This window comes from Bradysia coprophila, chromosome II (assembly GCF_014529535.1).
Source record: "Bradysia coprophila strain Holo2 chromosome II, BU_Bcop_v1, whole genome shotgun sequence".
Classification (NCBI taxonomy): Eukaryota; Metazoa; Arthropoda; class Insecta; order Diptera; family Sciaridae; genus Bradysia; species Bradysia coprophila.
Window position 1 is genome coordinate 7,185,923 of NC_050735.1, and position 18,521 is coordinate 7,204,443.

The following is an 18,521-nucleotide window of genomic DNA, read 5'->3' on the forward strand; positions in this document are numbered from 1 at the left end:
GGAGTGCCATGTCGGCTATCAATCACAAAATAACAAAGGAATTTTTAAAAATCTACTGCTCGTAACGAGCCTACAACGAGCACTCAAGACCGTATATTGATTCAAGCAAACTCATGTCAAAATTCCACTGACATCGACTGTAATCAGAAATCAGCAACAGGAGGTCACATGAATAATATATACTTGCTTTCAAATCCCATTTCCGCCCAAATGCTATCATGCTGTAGTTCAAGGGAAAATGGTAAGTTGATTTACGGTCATTACTCCTTACCTTTACGACTCATTTCGATCATGCAGTGCAAAGTGAATGAATTCAGTGAATTTCCAACACCAGTCAATGTATAACAATCAATCGTTTTTATTGTTTTCCAAATGTTCAAGTATAAAAAGTCTGATTTCTTTTCGATGTTTTTTAAGTTTAAATTAAATTAGAACTAAAATGTCAAACGTAAAGTGTCCGATTTCTATCTGAAAACTATTCATTATTACAATTGAATTCATAAGATATGTTAGAATATATTAGTCTTGTTAGTTGCAGTTATAGAAAAAATCTAAACTATTGATCGAGATAGGCCTGAACGACAGCTTTAAAATTCATCATAAGTGCATGAGTTCTGGGCGCCGATTCTCTGGAATTTAAGAATTCAAGACTTGACAGTTGTCACCTATGGAACACTCTTGGCTTTGAGGTGGCAACTATCAAGTTCTTGATTTCACGAGAATCGACGCCCAGGTTCGGTTTTTAAAGGAACTTTGAAACGAACTATCTGTCCGCTGTTCTTTCGATTAACTTTTTGTGGTGTCGTTTATATTTGGTACTTGCATAGAGTTTACTCTAATTGAATCTGTAAAAGTCCATTGGTTCGTGTTGCGAGAAAATCTGGTTCAATCAATTTCAAGACATTGCACCAACGACATCGGTCCGCTATTTTTTAAATAGAAGAAAGATAGAAAATTCTATTGTTTCTGTTGGATGACATTACCGTTTCTGTACGGGACGCGTCACACGCTCGAATTATAAGAAAAATGAAATTTCATTGACGGCTCAAATAGGCTGACGATGTCAACAGATAGTTTGATAGTTATTAACCAGATAGATGATAATATGGCGACTGGGACGTCGCTTCGACAGTTAGTACCGTTAGCACTTTATTTTGTTGAAATTGGTGGTGTTCAAATAATTTAAAATGTGTGGTTATGACAGTTTTTATTGGTCGCATCGCATTCAACATTTTTTTAAATGGCCGAGATGCTACCTCTATCGATCGAAGCGTCATCCCAGTTGTCATATCTTCATCTCTCTGGTTAAAACCATAAACGCCTATTCGGAGCGGAGCCAAATGATTCAAATTTCATTTTTCTCATAATTCGCTAATGTGACACGTCCGGTTTCTGCATTTAACTGTTAACAATGTAGAACATCGAAATGTCGTAGCTAGTAGTTTACAAGAAGTAACGCAACCAATGCTGCGATTCTCTTTCGAAAAATTTGGAACAAATGAATTGTAAACCGGGACAAAATGCAAGAACATGAGATCGTACGTAATACAAAATCGATCCACCTCGGTTGTTAGCCTCAACGTACTTATTACCTAAAGTGTGTTAATGAACTCTCCCTTTGAGTAGTTATATTAATAGAGTGCCTGTGTATAACAAGGCGGTTAAATTGTCTTACAAAATCTAAATCAGTTATATAAATCAACATGCGAAAAAAGACGTTAGGAACTTCCTTGTCACAAATGACCAATTTTCCACTCTTAAAATTTTCCCATCCTTATCGTTTGGCGGTTATCACTTAGAATTTATCACACAATTTCTTAAGAACTATTCAGTGATTAACGTTTTTGGTATGAGCTTTAACATCTATTTACATTATTCTAGTGACACTCAGCACTCGGAGCCAAAGCGACTTGCACTCGACAACTTCGACTACTTCAATGAAGTAGACCATCGGTGCGGTCGCCCCGTGAAACGTTTGTCCGATAAACAAAAAGAAACGGAGTGTGTTCCTTCTTTCGTTCCGTGCAGTTATCGCCACTAAGTCTATAAATTAATCTATGCTCGCAATCGGGAACCCCGGGCGGTACGACTTATATGATAAGAATAACGAGATTTGCGGTCACTTTACGCGGAAATTTAAATGGTAAGATCTTCCCAATCTTCTTTCTGCCGTTCCGTTAATTCGATGTGGAAGTTAACGGGAGCATTTTTCAGCGATTCGTAGCATTGTGGCGTGAGTGGATTGTTCCGCAAATCGACCAGCTCTAACGAGTCGGATGATATCTGCTTTTGGTCACCTTCGATATCTAAATATTTAGAGAAATGTTTTCATTGAGTCTCACTTCAATTCGTTGATGAATGCTTGACATCGATCGGTCCGGATAAATGACTAGCCGATCGTGATCGCGTTTATCAACTTACCGATTATAGCATTGTTGTTAGCCAACAGTTGTCTCAACTTCGGCATTTTAAAAACGACAGCCGGCAATGTTAAGAACGAATTGTGTGACATATCCAATCGCAAAAGCGATGCCAAGTCAGCTAGCTCGTCGGGCAGTTTCGACATTTGGTTGTGCGATAAATTCAGATCTGAAGAAAAATAGAGAAAGAAAATTTAATTAAAAAATCTGAGACCATAGACCATCAATCACAGTCGTCTGTTACCTGTTATCAAACTGAACTTCATGGCAAATTTCGGTGTGATCTTTGTTATAACATTGGAGCTTAAGTCACACGATTTGAGTTCAGTATTTCGCATTAAGTGGTAGACAGCATCGGGTACATGCATCAATTGACATTCCGAAAGATCTGAAAGGTAAGAACAGGTTTAGGTTAAAATTCAAATCCGATTGTTGATTACTTGAAGAAGTGAATTTATGATCAGTAAAAAAATCAACTAAACATTTAATCCCACACACCGTGGCGCGGAGACAGGAATTATACATAGATGATTTCGACGTCCTCAGCATGTAATATATATTACACACTTGTCACGAAGAAGTCGAGGCTGATAGTGAGTACTCTATTTTATTACATAAGCGAAAACGAGACAACAACACAGACCTGAAGTGTAATTTTTGAATTATTCTTCTAGTTAAGTAATTTTGACATCCGAACACCGCGCGTATGTGATAATATATATTATGTACCTGTTGCCAAGATTATTATTTTGACGTGTAGGACATTATTGCCAGAGCCGAAGGCGTGGGCAGTAATGCCTACACGTCAAAATAACAGTCTGGCAATAGGTACATACCATATTTTATCTGTCGAGAACAGATATATCGAGATAAGTAAAAACTCTCTAGGGAGATAAGCTCGAGATTATCGTTCTAGATAGATAAAATCAATTACATAACTTGGAACAAAAAGTTGAAAAGTCTCGTTTTTGTGTGTTTATTGACCTCGGCTTCGCCTCGGATCAACAAAATTCACACGAAAACTTTACTTTTCGACTTTTTGTTCCCAGTTATCTAAAATACTTTTAATTTACCTAAAATCTGCGTCTCATTCGCTTCCTCACAACGTACAACAACACGTGCGACTTGATTTGCCATTATTTTCGTGAAAATTATTCAATTCGAAACGCAAAGCCAAAAATATAATTTTTCCATTTACTGAATTCAGTTCAAACAAATTTTAGCGAACTGTATGTGTAACACCTGTGTAGCACAACGTACACTTTTTTCCGTTCAATTAATCTTAAGGAGTTCCGAGAAAATCACTTGCGCGTATTTTCACAGAAAATGAGGAACGAAAATTTGGGTGAATAATATTGGAAATTCACAAAATATTATGAAAATAGATCAGCTACAACAATGAACTCTGGTCACTCTTTTTTTTCTCCTCAATTTACTGGTTTCGTTACTAGCAGAGCAAAAATAGAAACTGAGACATATCCGAATAGTCAAAGTATGTGAATGAATGGTATGTAGAGAATGGAAATGTCTAAAATTCTACAGAAAAAAAAAGTTGTTCGATGTGTATAAACTCCATGGAAGAATAGTAATATGCATGGACAAGCAATGTTTCTGATTTTTAATTTATACTTATATACATGAGGAAGTAATTAGACCAGCTCTCGAGCGCTCGTGGACTGTCTGTTTTTTTTTTATGACACGCACAACATTTCTTGTTCTTTGTGTGTTTAATTGCTGTACTTATAACCGTATGTCGACACATTGTCTAGTCGGGAGTGATTTTTGGCAAACATTTTCCTTTTTAACCAGAAATGATCGTTTGAAACTCTTTCGGAATTAATGACCCGAGTCAGAAGAACAACGCAAAACGGGTGGTGGGTGGTGCAAAAATGTTTCATGATTTTATCAATCAATCAAAAACTTTCAACACAACCATGACAATAAGAGTAAGCTAATCGTGAATTGGAACGAGTTAAAGAAATATATAATCTAATCAGTGTCGTACGCTCCAAATTAATACAACCACGTGGATGTGTGTTGTTGTCGAAGAATATAACACATTTTCCGTCATTCGTGTTAAATACGGCTAACAAAAATGCAATTAATAGTTTTGTGGGTATATACGGTATGTGCTGCCATATGTATAAGTATAAGTACACATGTCGAATACAATAATAACACTTTTATATACATACAACTCGTCAAGACCATCAAAATCGTAATGTGGATTGCGCATTTTCGTTGTTTTTGTTTTGATTACAAGATATTGCGTTTTTCTTTTGGTTCATTTTCGGTTCTCGGACTTTATTTATCCGATATGCGTACAAATTTACTGAGAGATATAGTAGAGATATGACTGTGTTCAATCGAAGACCGTTAGCAGATAAAAAGCTTAAGGTCGGTCGGATTAAAAATTACAAAATTTATTATTAGGGTAGACGATGATTGTGATAAACAAACAAACATCAATGGAAAATTTTGATTTTCTTTTTCTTTTCTGAAAGCATTGATCGGAGCAGGTCTAACCGGGTCATTAACCCGGTGTCAACAGAGGATTTTCTTTGGAATTTAATAGGTATTTGTTTACCGTGGGTATAACATAGGAAATTCCATTTAGAGCGAAGCAAGAGTCACAAATCACTTTTTTTCTTGTCTAGGAAAAAAGAATAAAAAACATTTGTAAACAACGAAAAAGTGGTTATTTTAGTCATTTGAGAGACTTTGACAATTTCGGTGAGAAAATTATTACTTTCTCACCGCTCTCTTTTTCACGGTGAGAAAATAAACATTCTCAACTCAGTGAAGAAAAGCAGAACTTTAGTTGCATTTTTCGAGGAAAACGTTGAAAACAGCATCGACCGACAATCCCCATATATCATGCATAAACAACCATTTCTCACCTGAATTGCTAATTCCTATATTTCGCCATCGTCTCACCGCATTGGAGTGTTCGCACCCATAAAAGAACTATTTCGTTTCTCTCTTTTGTCGTTGAAAAGTAGGTGTAATGTACGCTTTATAACAGAAACAGAATTTTGGTTCCCGTTCATTGAACATATCCAGTTTCACGCATTAACCCGAGTAATGACATGATTAGGTGAGAGCCTGTTAGAGAATAATTATTTGTTGACAGAGGGGAAGAATTGGGTAATTACATTTCGAAGGTGTTGTCAAGTCACCCGAGAAAATGAAGTTTGAACGGAGGGTACAAAATAATTATTTTCTCGTCTGCGCCGTGAAAAACAATTTCCTGAATTTTCTTGAGAGTTTTCAAAAAAAAAAACATTTTCAAGAAAATTCATCTGGCCGTAGGAAAACTTTAAATAAATCTGAACAACGATTTATAGTAGTCATTAAAAGAGCCTCTGAATGGACGTAAAAAATGATTTAAATGTTTACCTTACAATTTCCCTAAGAACTCAGCTATCGAATGATTTATAGACAACCTCATTGAGTTTATGTTGGACATTGATTTAAGTAAAACTCATCTGAATTGATTTGGCATGGATTCTAATATCTGGCTTTAAAAAGCTCGATATACTGGTCGATCTTGAATCAAAATCGAAAAAAAAAATTGACACACCCTAATTGATGTCTATTTCAACCAGGAAGACATTATAGGACATTGCCACATTGTTGCAAGGAAAATAATAAGCAAAATTGATAATCAAGATAAGCGTAGGTAATAAAGATTAGTGCAGTGAATCACTGGATTAGACTATACACCAATATTGATTCATGGTCATCGAAAAATGAAAATTTCAAATTGAAAGAATTGATTTTATTTAAAAAGTATTTCAAAGTAGAACGAACTCAATCAGACAACAAAACAAAAAATGAATCCAAACATGAATTGGCGGATTAAGGCCAAAACCGTCAGTTCATTTTATACCAATCTGTATGGTACGGAATTATACTCAAACAGTGAAATAAAAATGCAAACGAAAAAAGGCAACAGAACAACGAAACTGGTAGAAAACTTAAATTCGATAAACAAAATCCCGAAATAAATATTTTCTCATTTTTGGGGAAAAAATTTACAAGGAAACAAAGTGATCTTTGTTCAAGCCGTGAAAAATATGAAAATGCGTCTTACGGAATTAAATTTTCCTTTGTGCACAATACTGGCAAATTTTGAACAAATGCCAAGTTAAATGTGGAAGTTTTGTATTTCTCTTTTTTTTCGCGTAAATATTGGGCTTACGTCTAGCAATCTTTTTTTTTGTTGATCTGTATACGTACATGATGTGTTTTGTGCTACATTTTTTACCAAAACGTTTACACGAAAAACGATGTTTTCTTTCAATACGAAAAGAGCAATCAAAAATTTCCACTCAATTTTGCGCATTTTCTAGTTCGCGCGGAAAAACAAATCATTAATTCCGACAATAAAATTAATTTTAATGAAAACATGCCGCTGAAGTAGCGCAGTATTCTTGTCATATATGAAAATGATTTTTCATGCTTGCGTGTTAAACGTGTTATTATTGTCTCGTCCCGGTCTTTGGCATTTTCTTGCCACGGCAAGCATGAATATATTTATATATGTGCAGTATTGGTTGGAAATTTGTGGTTTTGACAAGTGGCTTATATCCATCACTTTTTCGGCTCAAACAACAAACTACATGTCAAAGCAATAAATTCCCATGTAAGACAGTTAATGTCCTATTGTTGATAGATTTTATCTGATCCATCGGGATATTACTATCGCAGTTTTGTATATCTCGAGAAGAATTTAATTCCAGGTTAGGTACTGGGGGGTGCTGAATTAATCATTTTAGCGATTTTCTTCTTTGTTTGTAATTTGTTTTTAACCGTTCATCGCACCGCAGACATGCAAAAAAATATGAAACAACATTGACCACAAATTGTTCATGTATACCATCGATGCCGGAAATTTCACTTTTATTATGAATCAAAATAGTAAAAGAAATAATTGAACAATTCTACCGTGTTATATGTGCTCATTGAGCATTTAAATGTAATTTTTTATGTATAGCGAAGATCACGTAGGTATAGTAATAAAATATAGGTGAACCGACAAGACTGTTGATTCTTTTTGCCTACCATCAATTATTATTATTATTATTCAACGGATTGTTTTTTCGTTTCTTTGTAAATAACGAAATTATGTAATTTATGTTACGGGTGTAAATGTAGATGCGTGAAATAAAATGCGGCGTACTTTACACGATTTTCTGTCTGACTGGCAACAACATTAAATTTATTTATCTGTCTTGCTAATGAATAGGATCCTCCTTCCGCGACCAAATACTCTGATTCAATTACACTAAAATATGCAGGAAGAACTGCTTGTGGAAACGTCACATTTACGTCAAAAAAACTACCAAATATTGACAATACTTATAATGCATCTCGAGGGGCGAATATTCATAGAAAATTCTTTGTCTCTCAAAAAATAAATCCTTCAAAATTTAACGAAAAGAAATCCTCAAATCCACAAGAAAATCCGCAAAATCAATGAAATTCTTTAAAAGTCTCAAAGAAAAAGAAGAAAAACCTTGAAAATTGAAAAAAAAAAATCTGAGAAAACCCATCCAGAATCAGTTAGATATCTTCTGAAAATCCTTGGAAACGATAAGAAATCCTTTAAAATCCTCTGACGATAGTTGTCAACGAAATCTACAAATATGTGCTATCGGTTTCCATCTTTCAACTACTATCGACAAAACTACGCAAAATAACGATTATTTTTCGCAAGTGCTGTCTCAAAGGAAAATACATGGTAAAACCGAATGAAGTAATAGATTGCGCATCAGACGCAATAAAATATTTTCAACAGAAGAAGTAACAGATTGGCTGACTGTCAGACAGATTTGCTTGAAAATCAAACCTTTTTTTTTGTTATGTTAGATTTTCAAACAAACCTGTCTGTCAAAATTATCTAAATAATTGTTTTTCACTGTCCGCTTAAAGTTTGTGAAAAATTCAGATGATGTAATGCTTCAGATTTTTCAGTTCTCATCTATCGATTAAATGTCAAAAATTATACGATTCACTCTTGCCAAAGATCCACTTTTCTGAGATGTGCAAAATATCCGAGTTTAGTGAGAATTTTCCGTGAGCGAAAGGAAACCTTTGCCATGTTAAAAATGATTGGGAAAATAGCCACAAAAGTTTTCACAGAAAAGACTGAATCAAGTTAATCAACTTAAAATGTGGGCGATAGTGGAATGAGATGTTGGTTACATCTAAAACAGATTAAAATTACAATAAAAAGGAATTTCAAATCCTCAAAACCAATTATAGCCCCCATGTAATGTGCTTATATATAGATGATATGTTTCATTGATTAAAATTATCTTTCCAGGTCAACTCACCCAAATTGTTGTTCTCTTTGGCATCCTCACATCGTCCCACCACTCTTATCACTCCTTTGCCAGCCAATCTGGGCAGCAATTGTGTTCCTCCCATCCTTTCAATATTTACAATCGATATACCGCCACTGTTTCCATTCGAATCATCTCGATTATTATTGTTGCTATCATTCGGTGTTGTGTTTGTAATATCTTGTCCGAAATTCGATGTTGGTGGCATTTTGGATGCAAAATAATTAATTTAATTTGCACAATTGAAATTGGTTTCCACTTTTTATACTCGTTTTTCAAATTATTCGATTTTTTCAACGACTGTTTTTCCCGATTTTCCTTTGTCACTATACTGTGGATACTATTCCGTAACAAAATTTTAATGAAAAAAACACTTCATACACTCAATGGTATAATCAACAAAATTATTCAGTTCAATCCAATTGAACGGTTAAATTGCAAGTGCTTAAAACTCGAAAGCGAAATTCACTTGATTTTCAAAAAAATATTTTTAATGCGATCTAACTGATTTCCGTTTTTCAAATGTTTTTCACGCAATGGCAAACAGCTGATTTTATACGGCACGTGAAGAAAGAGATGAAATGAAAACAAAAATATTTTTTTTGTTGTGATTTCAAATGAATACATTGGTGTGTGATATACGTTTCAGCTAGATGATTGTTCGCACTCAGCTTTAATGAATGTGTTGGTGCCTTAAGACCAATATATACTTCTGATACGAATACATTCGAAACCATTCATAAGAGATTGAGACTTACATTTATATAAAAATTGTATATTTCTAACACCTCATTACTTTAGTCGGGACTGATTGATTGATTTATTGAATAATTATAATGTACACACGTCAAGTGAATATAAGAAACAGGTCTCAGGTGTTTTCTGTTTCAGATTTTCATCTTGCCATGAAAATGGTACAGGTAATGTACATAGATGTCGAGTCGATGTACTTAAATTGCGTATATCTACCGTGTCAATCGACATGTTCGCTGAGGTTTTTCTCCTTTGTTGTGTTTCTTTAAGTATTTGTAAAGGGTACATGGACTCAATATTTTCCACGAACGAAAAGTATAAATCGATCACAAGGAGTGGAAATATTTGTGAACAGAATTTTATTCCATTTTTATTAGGTCGCACACATTTCGTCTTAATTCAGATTGAAACGTAGATATAAATAAACTTCGATGAAACTCCTAGATTTTTAAGGGGATTTCTTGGTGGCGGTCAACATCGAAAATTTTGTTGTTTGAACGATAATATCGTTTTCTAGACGATAATAACTCTTCGGTAAATTAAGCTTTTTGTCCGAATCAGAGTTTTTTCTTTTCTTTTAAGATTTTTTTTTGGAAAATTAGCATTTGCACACACGGAATTTCGGAAACCGACACATTTTCTGTTTGTGTGTTACACTTGAGGTTATCTTAGGACTTTGCAAATTACTTCAATATTTAAATTATCTCAACCTCTTGTTCTTCTCTAACTATCGGCACAATACTTCTACTATTATCGATTCGATTGTGCTATCGAAAAAAATCGTACAGAAAACGATAATTACGATAATATCGTTCAGTAGATATTTTCACACAGGACGATATTATCGTCCAAAAAACGATATCATCGTTCAAAAAACGACATTATAGTTCAAAAAACGGTATTATCGTTCAGAAAACGATATTATCGTTTAAAAAAAGATGTTATCGGTCAAAAAACTATATTATCGTTCAAGGACGATAATATCGTTAAAAAACTATATTATCGTTCAAGGACGATAATATCGTTTAGAAAAACCTACTATCGTTTATTGACCGATTATATCGCCAAGATCGTATCTTAAAATTTTTAATTTTAGAGAAGATGATCGTGTGAAAAATTTTCGATCAATCTTATCGGATTTTGCACGATATTGTCGTCCAAATAACGAATTATTGTTTAAAAAAACGATATTATCGTCCACAGGATATTGACCGTGTCGAAATGTCGCCTCTACAGTGTTGACCACTACGTCTACACAGGGTAGATTTCATATCTCAAATTTCATGTCTAAAAAAATGACAAAATTTTGCCACAAAATACACCTTGTCTCTGTAACATAGTTATAGAGACTCTACCTGAAATGATAAATTCGAGGGCTTACTATCGGGTCAGTTTAACTTGAAATTTCAAAATGAAACGCAACAATAGCCAAATTAAAGACAACGTTGTATTCGGTCAACTCGTTTTAGATAAGAATGCGTTGAAAGTTATATTTTAATTCATTGTTTCATCCATCAATTCTGAAGTGCATTTATGGCGTGAATATCAGGTCGTTGAACACTTTGACCCGAATACGGATATATAACCTGATTATTTGACTTAACAGTTTTCAGGTTGAGACATCGAAAATTATTTCAAAATTTTCATTCAGGTTGTGGTAATCATCTGATAATTTCCTTATCTCATCCATCTGATCTGACCTCGTGTCTATTCGATTTTGGAAAATCAAAACGTATAATTTTGGAAAAGCCTTTGGAACATCTGAACATCATAAGCATATCCAATCCATCCACAAATATATCTTAGATCGCCATCGGTGTAATATATTCAGGCTTGGAAAACTTTCCGTCGCAAATCAGTTTTCATAAAATATTAAATCTGACCGCGTCACATTTTCATTTGATTACCGCCTTTGCCTAAGTTTTAAGTTTGTTGCATTTGGCACAATTCGTAAAATCTGCCATAAACTGTTTTTTTAGGTAATTCTAATGAGGAAATGTGCCGAAAATCATTATGTCTAATTTAGTTTGAGTGACACGTTTTTCATATCTGCCTGCATCATATTCACGCTCACATGATATAAAACAATCTATCGATAAGTTGTATATACAAAGACGATTCTTCTGTTCAACGTGAACTGATCTGTAATTTGCACAGTCGTACATGTAGAGTTCAGAGAAAAAAGGAATAAAGTGTGTTCTATCCAATTTCAATTTGAGTGTAAAACATTTTTCACAGCTAAAAATACAAACATTTTGAAAATGCGACTCGAAAATGGTTTAAAAAAAAAAAAAAAACTCTGTTCGGATATTGATGCCAAGTCCGTATGTAAAAGTTTTTTGAACTGAGTTTCTGATGTTTCTTTATGAGTGAGGAGTGCGTTGGTCAGATGGTTAGCTTTTTATTTGAATTATTTTTGCTTACTGTTCGCTGCGTACAATGTCGATTTTTCAACGACGACGTCGTTCAAAATGAATGAAACGGTTAATTTACCGCTCTTCGTAGTTACATACAATTGATACTCGTGTCTCCCCTACAAATTAATTATTGACTGCGCTGCGCTGTAACAATATAATATTTAGAGTGCGATATTGATTGTGCAACATGTTAAATCATTAAGTGTATTCCAAGTCACGACTTTAGACTACAGTATATTGCGTGACACCTGTCAAATCAAAAATAACTAGGCCCCACCGTTTGGGCGGGTCAGGTCCATTGACTGACAATTTTATTAATATATTTTAAATCAATTTCATTTTATTTTCCGTTGTTAAACTGCCGAAACATCACAAATAGATGATATGAAAACCTTCGCTTGAGTCCAAATTGTTTGGAAAAGTATGTTTTGTGTTCTCAATTTTCTTGAAAATTTGCGGCAAGATTTTTAATCAATCATAAACCATAAATTTAATACAAGGACTCGTGTGAATTACGGCACTCGCTCCGCTCTGGCAGCAAACTTCCCACTCGTATAAGTTGTGTATTATTATGTTTCATAGTCTTATTATTAGCGCTAATCAGAAGTAAGTGATGCGAATGTAGAACCATTAGATTTCATTTTGGTACAATATAAAAAAGTACGATAGATGTTCTTCTCTTACTTTTATGTACAAAAAGAAACTTACTACATTCATAAAACCTTTAATCTTGAATAAAATATAACGGCTCGTGCGAATTACGACCCTCGCTTCGCTCTGGCCGCAAATTTCACTCTCGTGGGAGTTTTAAAATTTTCTGTTTGATTGTTTTTAATGTCATTCCATACATTCGAAAAACAATTCAAAAATTGGTTTTTCATAAAATTTTATACATTTTTTATGCCATGGCGTGAAATCTACTACCTTTATCCGTGATAACTGACAATCAACGTGATAGCTGACTATCAACGTGATAGTAGACTACATAGCACTGTCAACTATCACCGTGAGAGCCAACTATCACCATGGTAGTCAACTATCATGCGTGATAGCTGGATATAACTAACCGACAAAATCAAATTGCATCAAAGTAATCTTTTTCGATTGATTGAATTTTCAACGGTGTAAAATGCCGTTTTTCTGGAATAATTTCCAGATCCTTAATCCCATATAGCCCATCTACGAAGTTAACCTCAGGAATTGAATTCTGCGTCGATTAAAGAAAAAAAAGTAATTGGTTGATAAATACTCAAGTTATCGTGTTTACAAGCAAAATTTTGGGACAAACATTTTAGGGTATTTTCCGGCATAAGACCCTGACTTACAGTCAAGGGAATAATTAAATTTCGGCTCGACGGATTTTCATCAAAACAAAATGTCTGTGTGTAGCACCTGAGGGCTACAAATCAAAGGTAAGAAAATGTCTATTTTCTCATCTGTGTTGTGAAAAACTAATTATTTTACCGGAGTTGTGAGTTCATGCTGGTGTTTGTTTACCAAAATCTGTCATTGATACGATTTATACCTGCTGTGAGACTCGAGACTAGGAATACCCTTTCAACAATTGACTCAATATTTTTGTAAGTAAAATACGAGATTTTCATGAAACATTTTTTATTAATTTCATTGCACCTTCCGTTTGCTTGCATTACCTGTAAATGCATACCAAATTTGAGTAAATATCTTCACTGCGCAAACATTCACATTGAAGTTAGGCCTCTTCCCTTACCAGATATATTTCCACATTTATTAAATGATTATAGAATGAGACTTAATTCCATCGCACAGCTGGGCCATACTACAACCTCTCACAGCCGCATCGTTTATGACACGAAAACCAGGATTCCCCAAATAAGTGTGACTCAATTTGTCAGATAACATTACTGGTCAATCAATCATGAACATGACCCTGACGTTATCCATACATTCATCTTTAATTTCTTTAAGTCATTTGCTGTTCGAAATACTTGTTAATAATATTTAAAAAAAAACTCGACCAGTAATCAAATGACAAAAAGAACACCATCAAGATGAAATCACCGATAAGGCTAAGGGGGATCTTACTCGAAAAAATTCAATTACGAAGAGAACCCGCACGGAATTGATGTAATTAAAACATTTGATGAAAAGTGTTGCCCAACGAAACCATAAAGTGTTTAGCCCCTCCCGAAAAACACTAATTTTTGGCAATATCCATCATAACCGTTAAACAATTTTTGTCTTTTGAGTGTAAAAATACACGAAAGTAGAAAACGAACAAAGTCAGAAGAATTGAATTGCTATATAAGCTCGTATAGATGTAGAGTAGGTAAGCAAGGAAGATGTTCGTATAGTCCTTATAGAACTGTACAAGAGATTCGACCAGATAGTATTTTTGGGAAAACGTTCTTTTTATATTTTCCTATATTTTTAGAATTTGTCCTTCACGGAAACACAAAAACAGAAAATGTGTCGGTTTTCAAAATTCTGTGTGTGTGCTGAGTTTTGACAAAAATATTTTTTTGGGAAAATAAAGGAAAATCTGGGAAAATTCAAGAAAATATCGGAAAATGTTTTTTCAATAATAGTCCCTGGATGGTACCCACACTTGTACTAACTGTAAAATATATATTTACATGGCCATTATACCATTATGCATCGCTCATCATCCAAATTTCCATAAATAAAACAATCAAAACAGTGCAACAAACTGCAAATTAACGAAATTCTCAACAAAAATAGGTTGATGACTGACCTTACGCAATTTAAATGATCATGTATCCAGAACAGTCGTTGCTGCTTATCTTTTGCTCTAGGCAATGTAATTCTAGTGTTACGATTTATAATTCAAAATATTCGATAGCTCTCAGGCTGAACCTATCCCGTCCACAGGTATTACGCGTTCTGCTCCAAAGACGATATGTGATTCAGTACTCTAATGTTCAAATGTCCCAACGAAGAATTTGAAGAATTCGATGTGAAAACGAAATTATGCAAATTCAAATGCAAAACGAGTGGAAATTTTCAAGATCCGAACGACTGTAGAAAGTACTATTATTGCGGTGGAGCCAATGCACATCCAATATTAGGAAAATGTCCCGGAGAATTGGTATACGATGGTACTCGCTGCAATAAAGATGAAAGCAAATGTCAGAAAAAGTCACACGCAGATGATGGCGCTGGTGATGGTGGAGGTGCAAGTGGTCTCAGTGAATTGAAGCTGGTAGATTGAAGCAGCGACGTTTATAGGTCGATTATAGAGTTGAAAGGGAAAATTATCAAGGAAATATGCGTCCTCGCCAATAAGAACTCAGATACTTGCCTAACAGATGTGGTCGTAAAAAATTATAGATAACAAACTGTCACTCATGCTACCGAGTATAGTTTTAATTTATTTTAAATTCAAAAGCTAAAATCCGCTAAAATCAGCACATTCCATTTGTAGTGTTACCGTTGATTTAGATGATACCAATACGGTTTATTATGTGAAAATAAGTTCCAAATCGCTGCCAGGGGAAGTAAAAAGTGTTAAGCTAGTAACTGATGTTGACAAAATTGAAGCTTTCTAATTATTAGTAATAAAAACTTGTGTTTTCAGCCAAAAATGATTTTTATCTGCTAGTGCTAATGGTGATATAACCTATCTCTTTTGAGGCAGGTAAAGTGGGTTCTTGCACGTAGATAAAATATAGAACCTTACTGCTTCCAAATTATTATTTTGGTACGTGGAATTATGGCCCTTGCCTTCGCCAATTATGGCCCTTGACCTCGCCTCGTCTTCCAACCGGCCAAAATTTGGAAGCCGGTATGTACTTTTTTCGCCCATTAGTTGAACCAAAGGAAGAAAAAAAGCTTGCTTTGCAGTCAGCCTCGTTTCCTTCTTTGATTTTGGTAAGACACTTAACAACAGTTGGTCCGGGTATCTCGTTATTAAATCAATCACAATGTAGTTTTTGAGGCACAGCACTGCTCCTAGCATAAAAGCTGAATTGACAAGTGTCAAATTTGGAGGCTTTGGTGACAAGAGCTACTGCTTAGGATTGTTTGTATTGTCTGCCTTAACTCATGCGACGAAAACAAGTTATCTATCTTTATAAAAAAAAGCGCAGTGCCCGCCCATCACTGTGATTTCACCAGTCCACTTTGACACGAGTAATATTATCGCAACGAGGACCAAGCTATGCACTTGCTCAAGAAGCCCTCCGGGAATAAAATATGTAAAAAGTCTTTAATTGTCCTTCATTCAAACCAAAATCAAAATTCACTTTAGTCATCTCCGAATGTCCACAGATCATCTTCAAGATACGGTACTTTCAGACGTAACCTCACTTAAGTTTCATTGAAGATGATCTATAGTTCGAAAATGAGAAGGTAGAAAACATAAACCCATAAGCTAGAATCACAAAACTCACCGTTCTAGTAATGCGCAGAGAGATGCTTCTTCCTATATGGCTCGTTGCGTACAAATGTGTCGTATGCTCAGCCCGTTGCCAAATTGTAACGCTGGATTTGTTTCAGTTTCACTATGATAAATATCTACCTTAATGCTTAGTTTCCTCTTTCCAAAAATAGTACTCCGTGTGAGAGACAAAATTGAATTTTTTCAATTTTTCTTTGTTTATTTGACAGTTTGCTCTCTCACGGCGCTCTAACGGCTCTCTCACGGCGTACTTTTTTTAAGTGGAATGGGCACTTAACAACCAACGAATAGTTTAGGGCTAGATCATTACTACGTACTAGTTTCACTGCTTATGGATCTCCTCTTTTAAACATTTTCGTTACCGAATGCAAGTGGTAAGCTGAACGACGAACCTACCGCTTCTCCAAACTTTGATTTTACCGGTAAGCTGTTCGAAAGCTCTTCACTCACGTTTACTTGACTTGAACCGATTCAATCAACTTTCTATTACTTATACATATCTGACAATCGGTTCATGTCTGTCTGCGGTGAAGTTTTAAACTATCACACTGGCAACTCAAACGAGAAGTATTCTAACCGAATATTTATTACGCTGAAAGTGAAAACAGCTCCAAAGTCAGTAGAAGTCGTAGAAATAAAAATGACGACGACAGTAAAAAAAAATGTTCAAAAAAAACAATCAAGAATTTCTGGACCTTTCATAAGACCACTTGACTTATCGTTTAGTCATTGCAGATTATAGACTTCTTCAAAACACACTGACCATCGCTATCTATCATGCTAATTTTTTGATAATAATTAATTGCTCGATCATATGAAAATATTTACATCATAAGTGTCTGCGAGTCAAAACACAATATAATTGCACCAGTCAACTAAAACGTTTATTGCGATTTAATAAATAATTTTATTACATAGCACTTAGCCCTTTACACATCGTAGCTCTCTGGATATGTTGTTTCGTATTCGGTTGTGGGATAGTACGTAGTTGTTGTGGTTGTGCCCGTTGTTGTCGCAGCCGTGGTGGTGGTCGTTGACCGTTGTGTGGTCTGTCCTTCACAGTGTACATTTGCTGGAAAATCACACGCTCCATCCTCTTGGTTCCAAAAGAGGCCGGGTGAGCATGTTCGTCCAACGAATCTTCCATGTACACATTGCAGGAATCGGTAGCAGTAGATTGGATGTGGAGCATAGTATCCGTAGTATTTCGGGTCATCAGCATAACACTCATCACCTTCATTGTTATATGCTGAAGTTAGGCTCACCAATACGGCCAATAATGTGAAGCAGATCGTAACTGGCGTTTATAAAATTTTAATTAAAAAAAAATTGAAGAGGTTGAAGGTGAGTCTACTTTCGGCAAATATTTCTCTAAATCTGTAGAAATTATCTACCGATAAATTTCAGAAATTTTCAGCAGAGAATTTTTTACCGAATCAGACTTCACACTGAAGTCACTTGATTTAGTAATTTTTACGGACCTTTTGCCATTTTACTCTTTGATTCTCGTGTTAATACTAAACTGATTGAACGAAATCCTTTCTGAAAATATTTATACCTGTTCCACGATATCAAAAAGCAAGAGAGGCTCGCGATTAGATTGGATGTTGTTTTTTTGCTATTTGTTTATCTTTTCGATACTCCTAACATTGAAAAAATGCGAATGTAATTATCATCCCGAAAGATTTAAGATTAAGTGGTGATAATGTGACTCTCAGATAACGACTATTTGAAGTCTCAAATGGTGATTTTCAGAGAATTCTATCTTGTTATTCAGTCAACATCTTTACGGAATTCCATTCGAGCATTGAACGAAGGATGGATCGCTTTTCAGTGCATTGAATAACCTAGACTAAGCAATGAAATCAAAATTTTACAGAAAAAATACTGACTGGACTATCTGTCATTATTTCACACTAGCGAATAAAGTGACAGAAAGTCCATACATTTTCTGTCATAGTTTAATTTCACAGCTGACTGGATGCTTAAATTTTCTTCGAAAATAATTAATAATGTGACGTCCCTTTGGAAATGATGACAAAATTCTGCCTTCATTAAAGTGTTCTTCGACCTACCTCCACGTTCCTATCAACCATTTCTGATTTTAGTAAGACACAAAACGAGGGGAGTGCGTTGCAGCATCTACGACAATAGCTGTATACTATACGAACTCGTACATCCG

General features: G+C 34.9%; 2 protein-coding genes across 3 annotated transcripts; both read right to left on the reverse strand.

Moving 5' to 3' along the window:
• Nucleotides 1–332: 332 nt before the first annotated feature.
• LOC119069978 (leucine-rich repeat-containing protein 20) lies at nt 333–9,306 on the reverse strand. Of its 2 annotated transcripts, none has more exons than XM_037174224.1 (4): nt 8,762–9,306; nt 2,665–2,808; nt 2,422–2,589; nt 333–2,306 (listed from the first exon to the last, which is right to left on the reverse strand). In XM_037174224.1, exons 1-4 carry the CDS (start codon nt 8,976–8,978, stop codon nt 2,137–2,139), a joined length of 699 nt encoding a protein of 232 aa, XP_037030119.1. In that variant the 5' UTR covers nt 8,979–9,306; the 3' UTR covers nt 333–2,136. The 2 variants fall into 2 exon arrangements, with proteins under 2 accessions (XP_037030119.1, XP_037030125.1); XM_037174230.1 differs by lacking the exon at nt 8,762–9,306 and adding an exon at nt 3,494–3,918.
• A 7,894-nt stretch (nt 9,307–17,200) lies between these two features.
• LOC119070024 (peritrophin-1-like) lies at nt 17,201–17,957 on the reverse strand. Its single transcript, XM_037174310.1, has 2 exons — nt 17,821–17,957; nt 17,201–17,636 (listed from the first exon to the last, which is right to left on the reverse strand). The coding sequence occupies exons 1-2, from the start codon at nt 17,828–17,830 to the stop codon at nt 17,269–17,271; spliced, it is 378 nt and encodes a 125-aa protein (XP_037030205.1). The 5' UTR covers nt 17,831–17,957; the 3' UTR covers nt 17,201–17,268.
• Between the last annotated feature and the right edge of the window lie 564 nt (nt 17,958–18,521).

Coding starts and splice junctions, on each gene's coding strand:
- LOC119069978 (XM_037174224.1), bottom strand. CDS start 8,978: ATGCCACCAACATCGAATTTCGGACAAGATATTACAAACACAACACCG. Junction 2,809..8,761: donor CAAAGAGAACAACAATTTGG/GTGAGTTGACCT, acceptor CTTACCTTTCAG/ATCTTTCGGAATGTCAATTG. Junction 2,590..2,664: donor GAAGTTCAGTTTGATAACAG/GTAACAGACGAC, acceptor ATTTTTCTTCAG/ATCTGAATTTATCGCACAAC.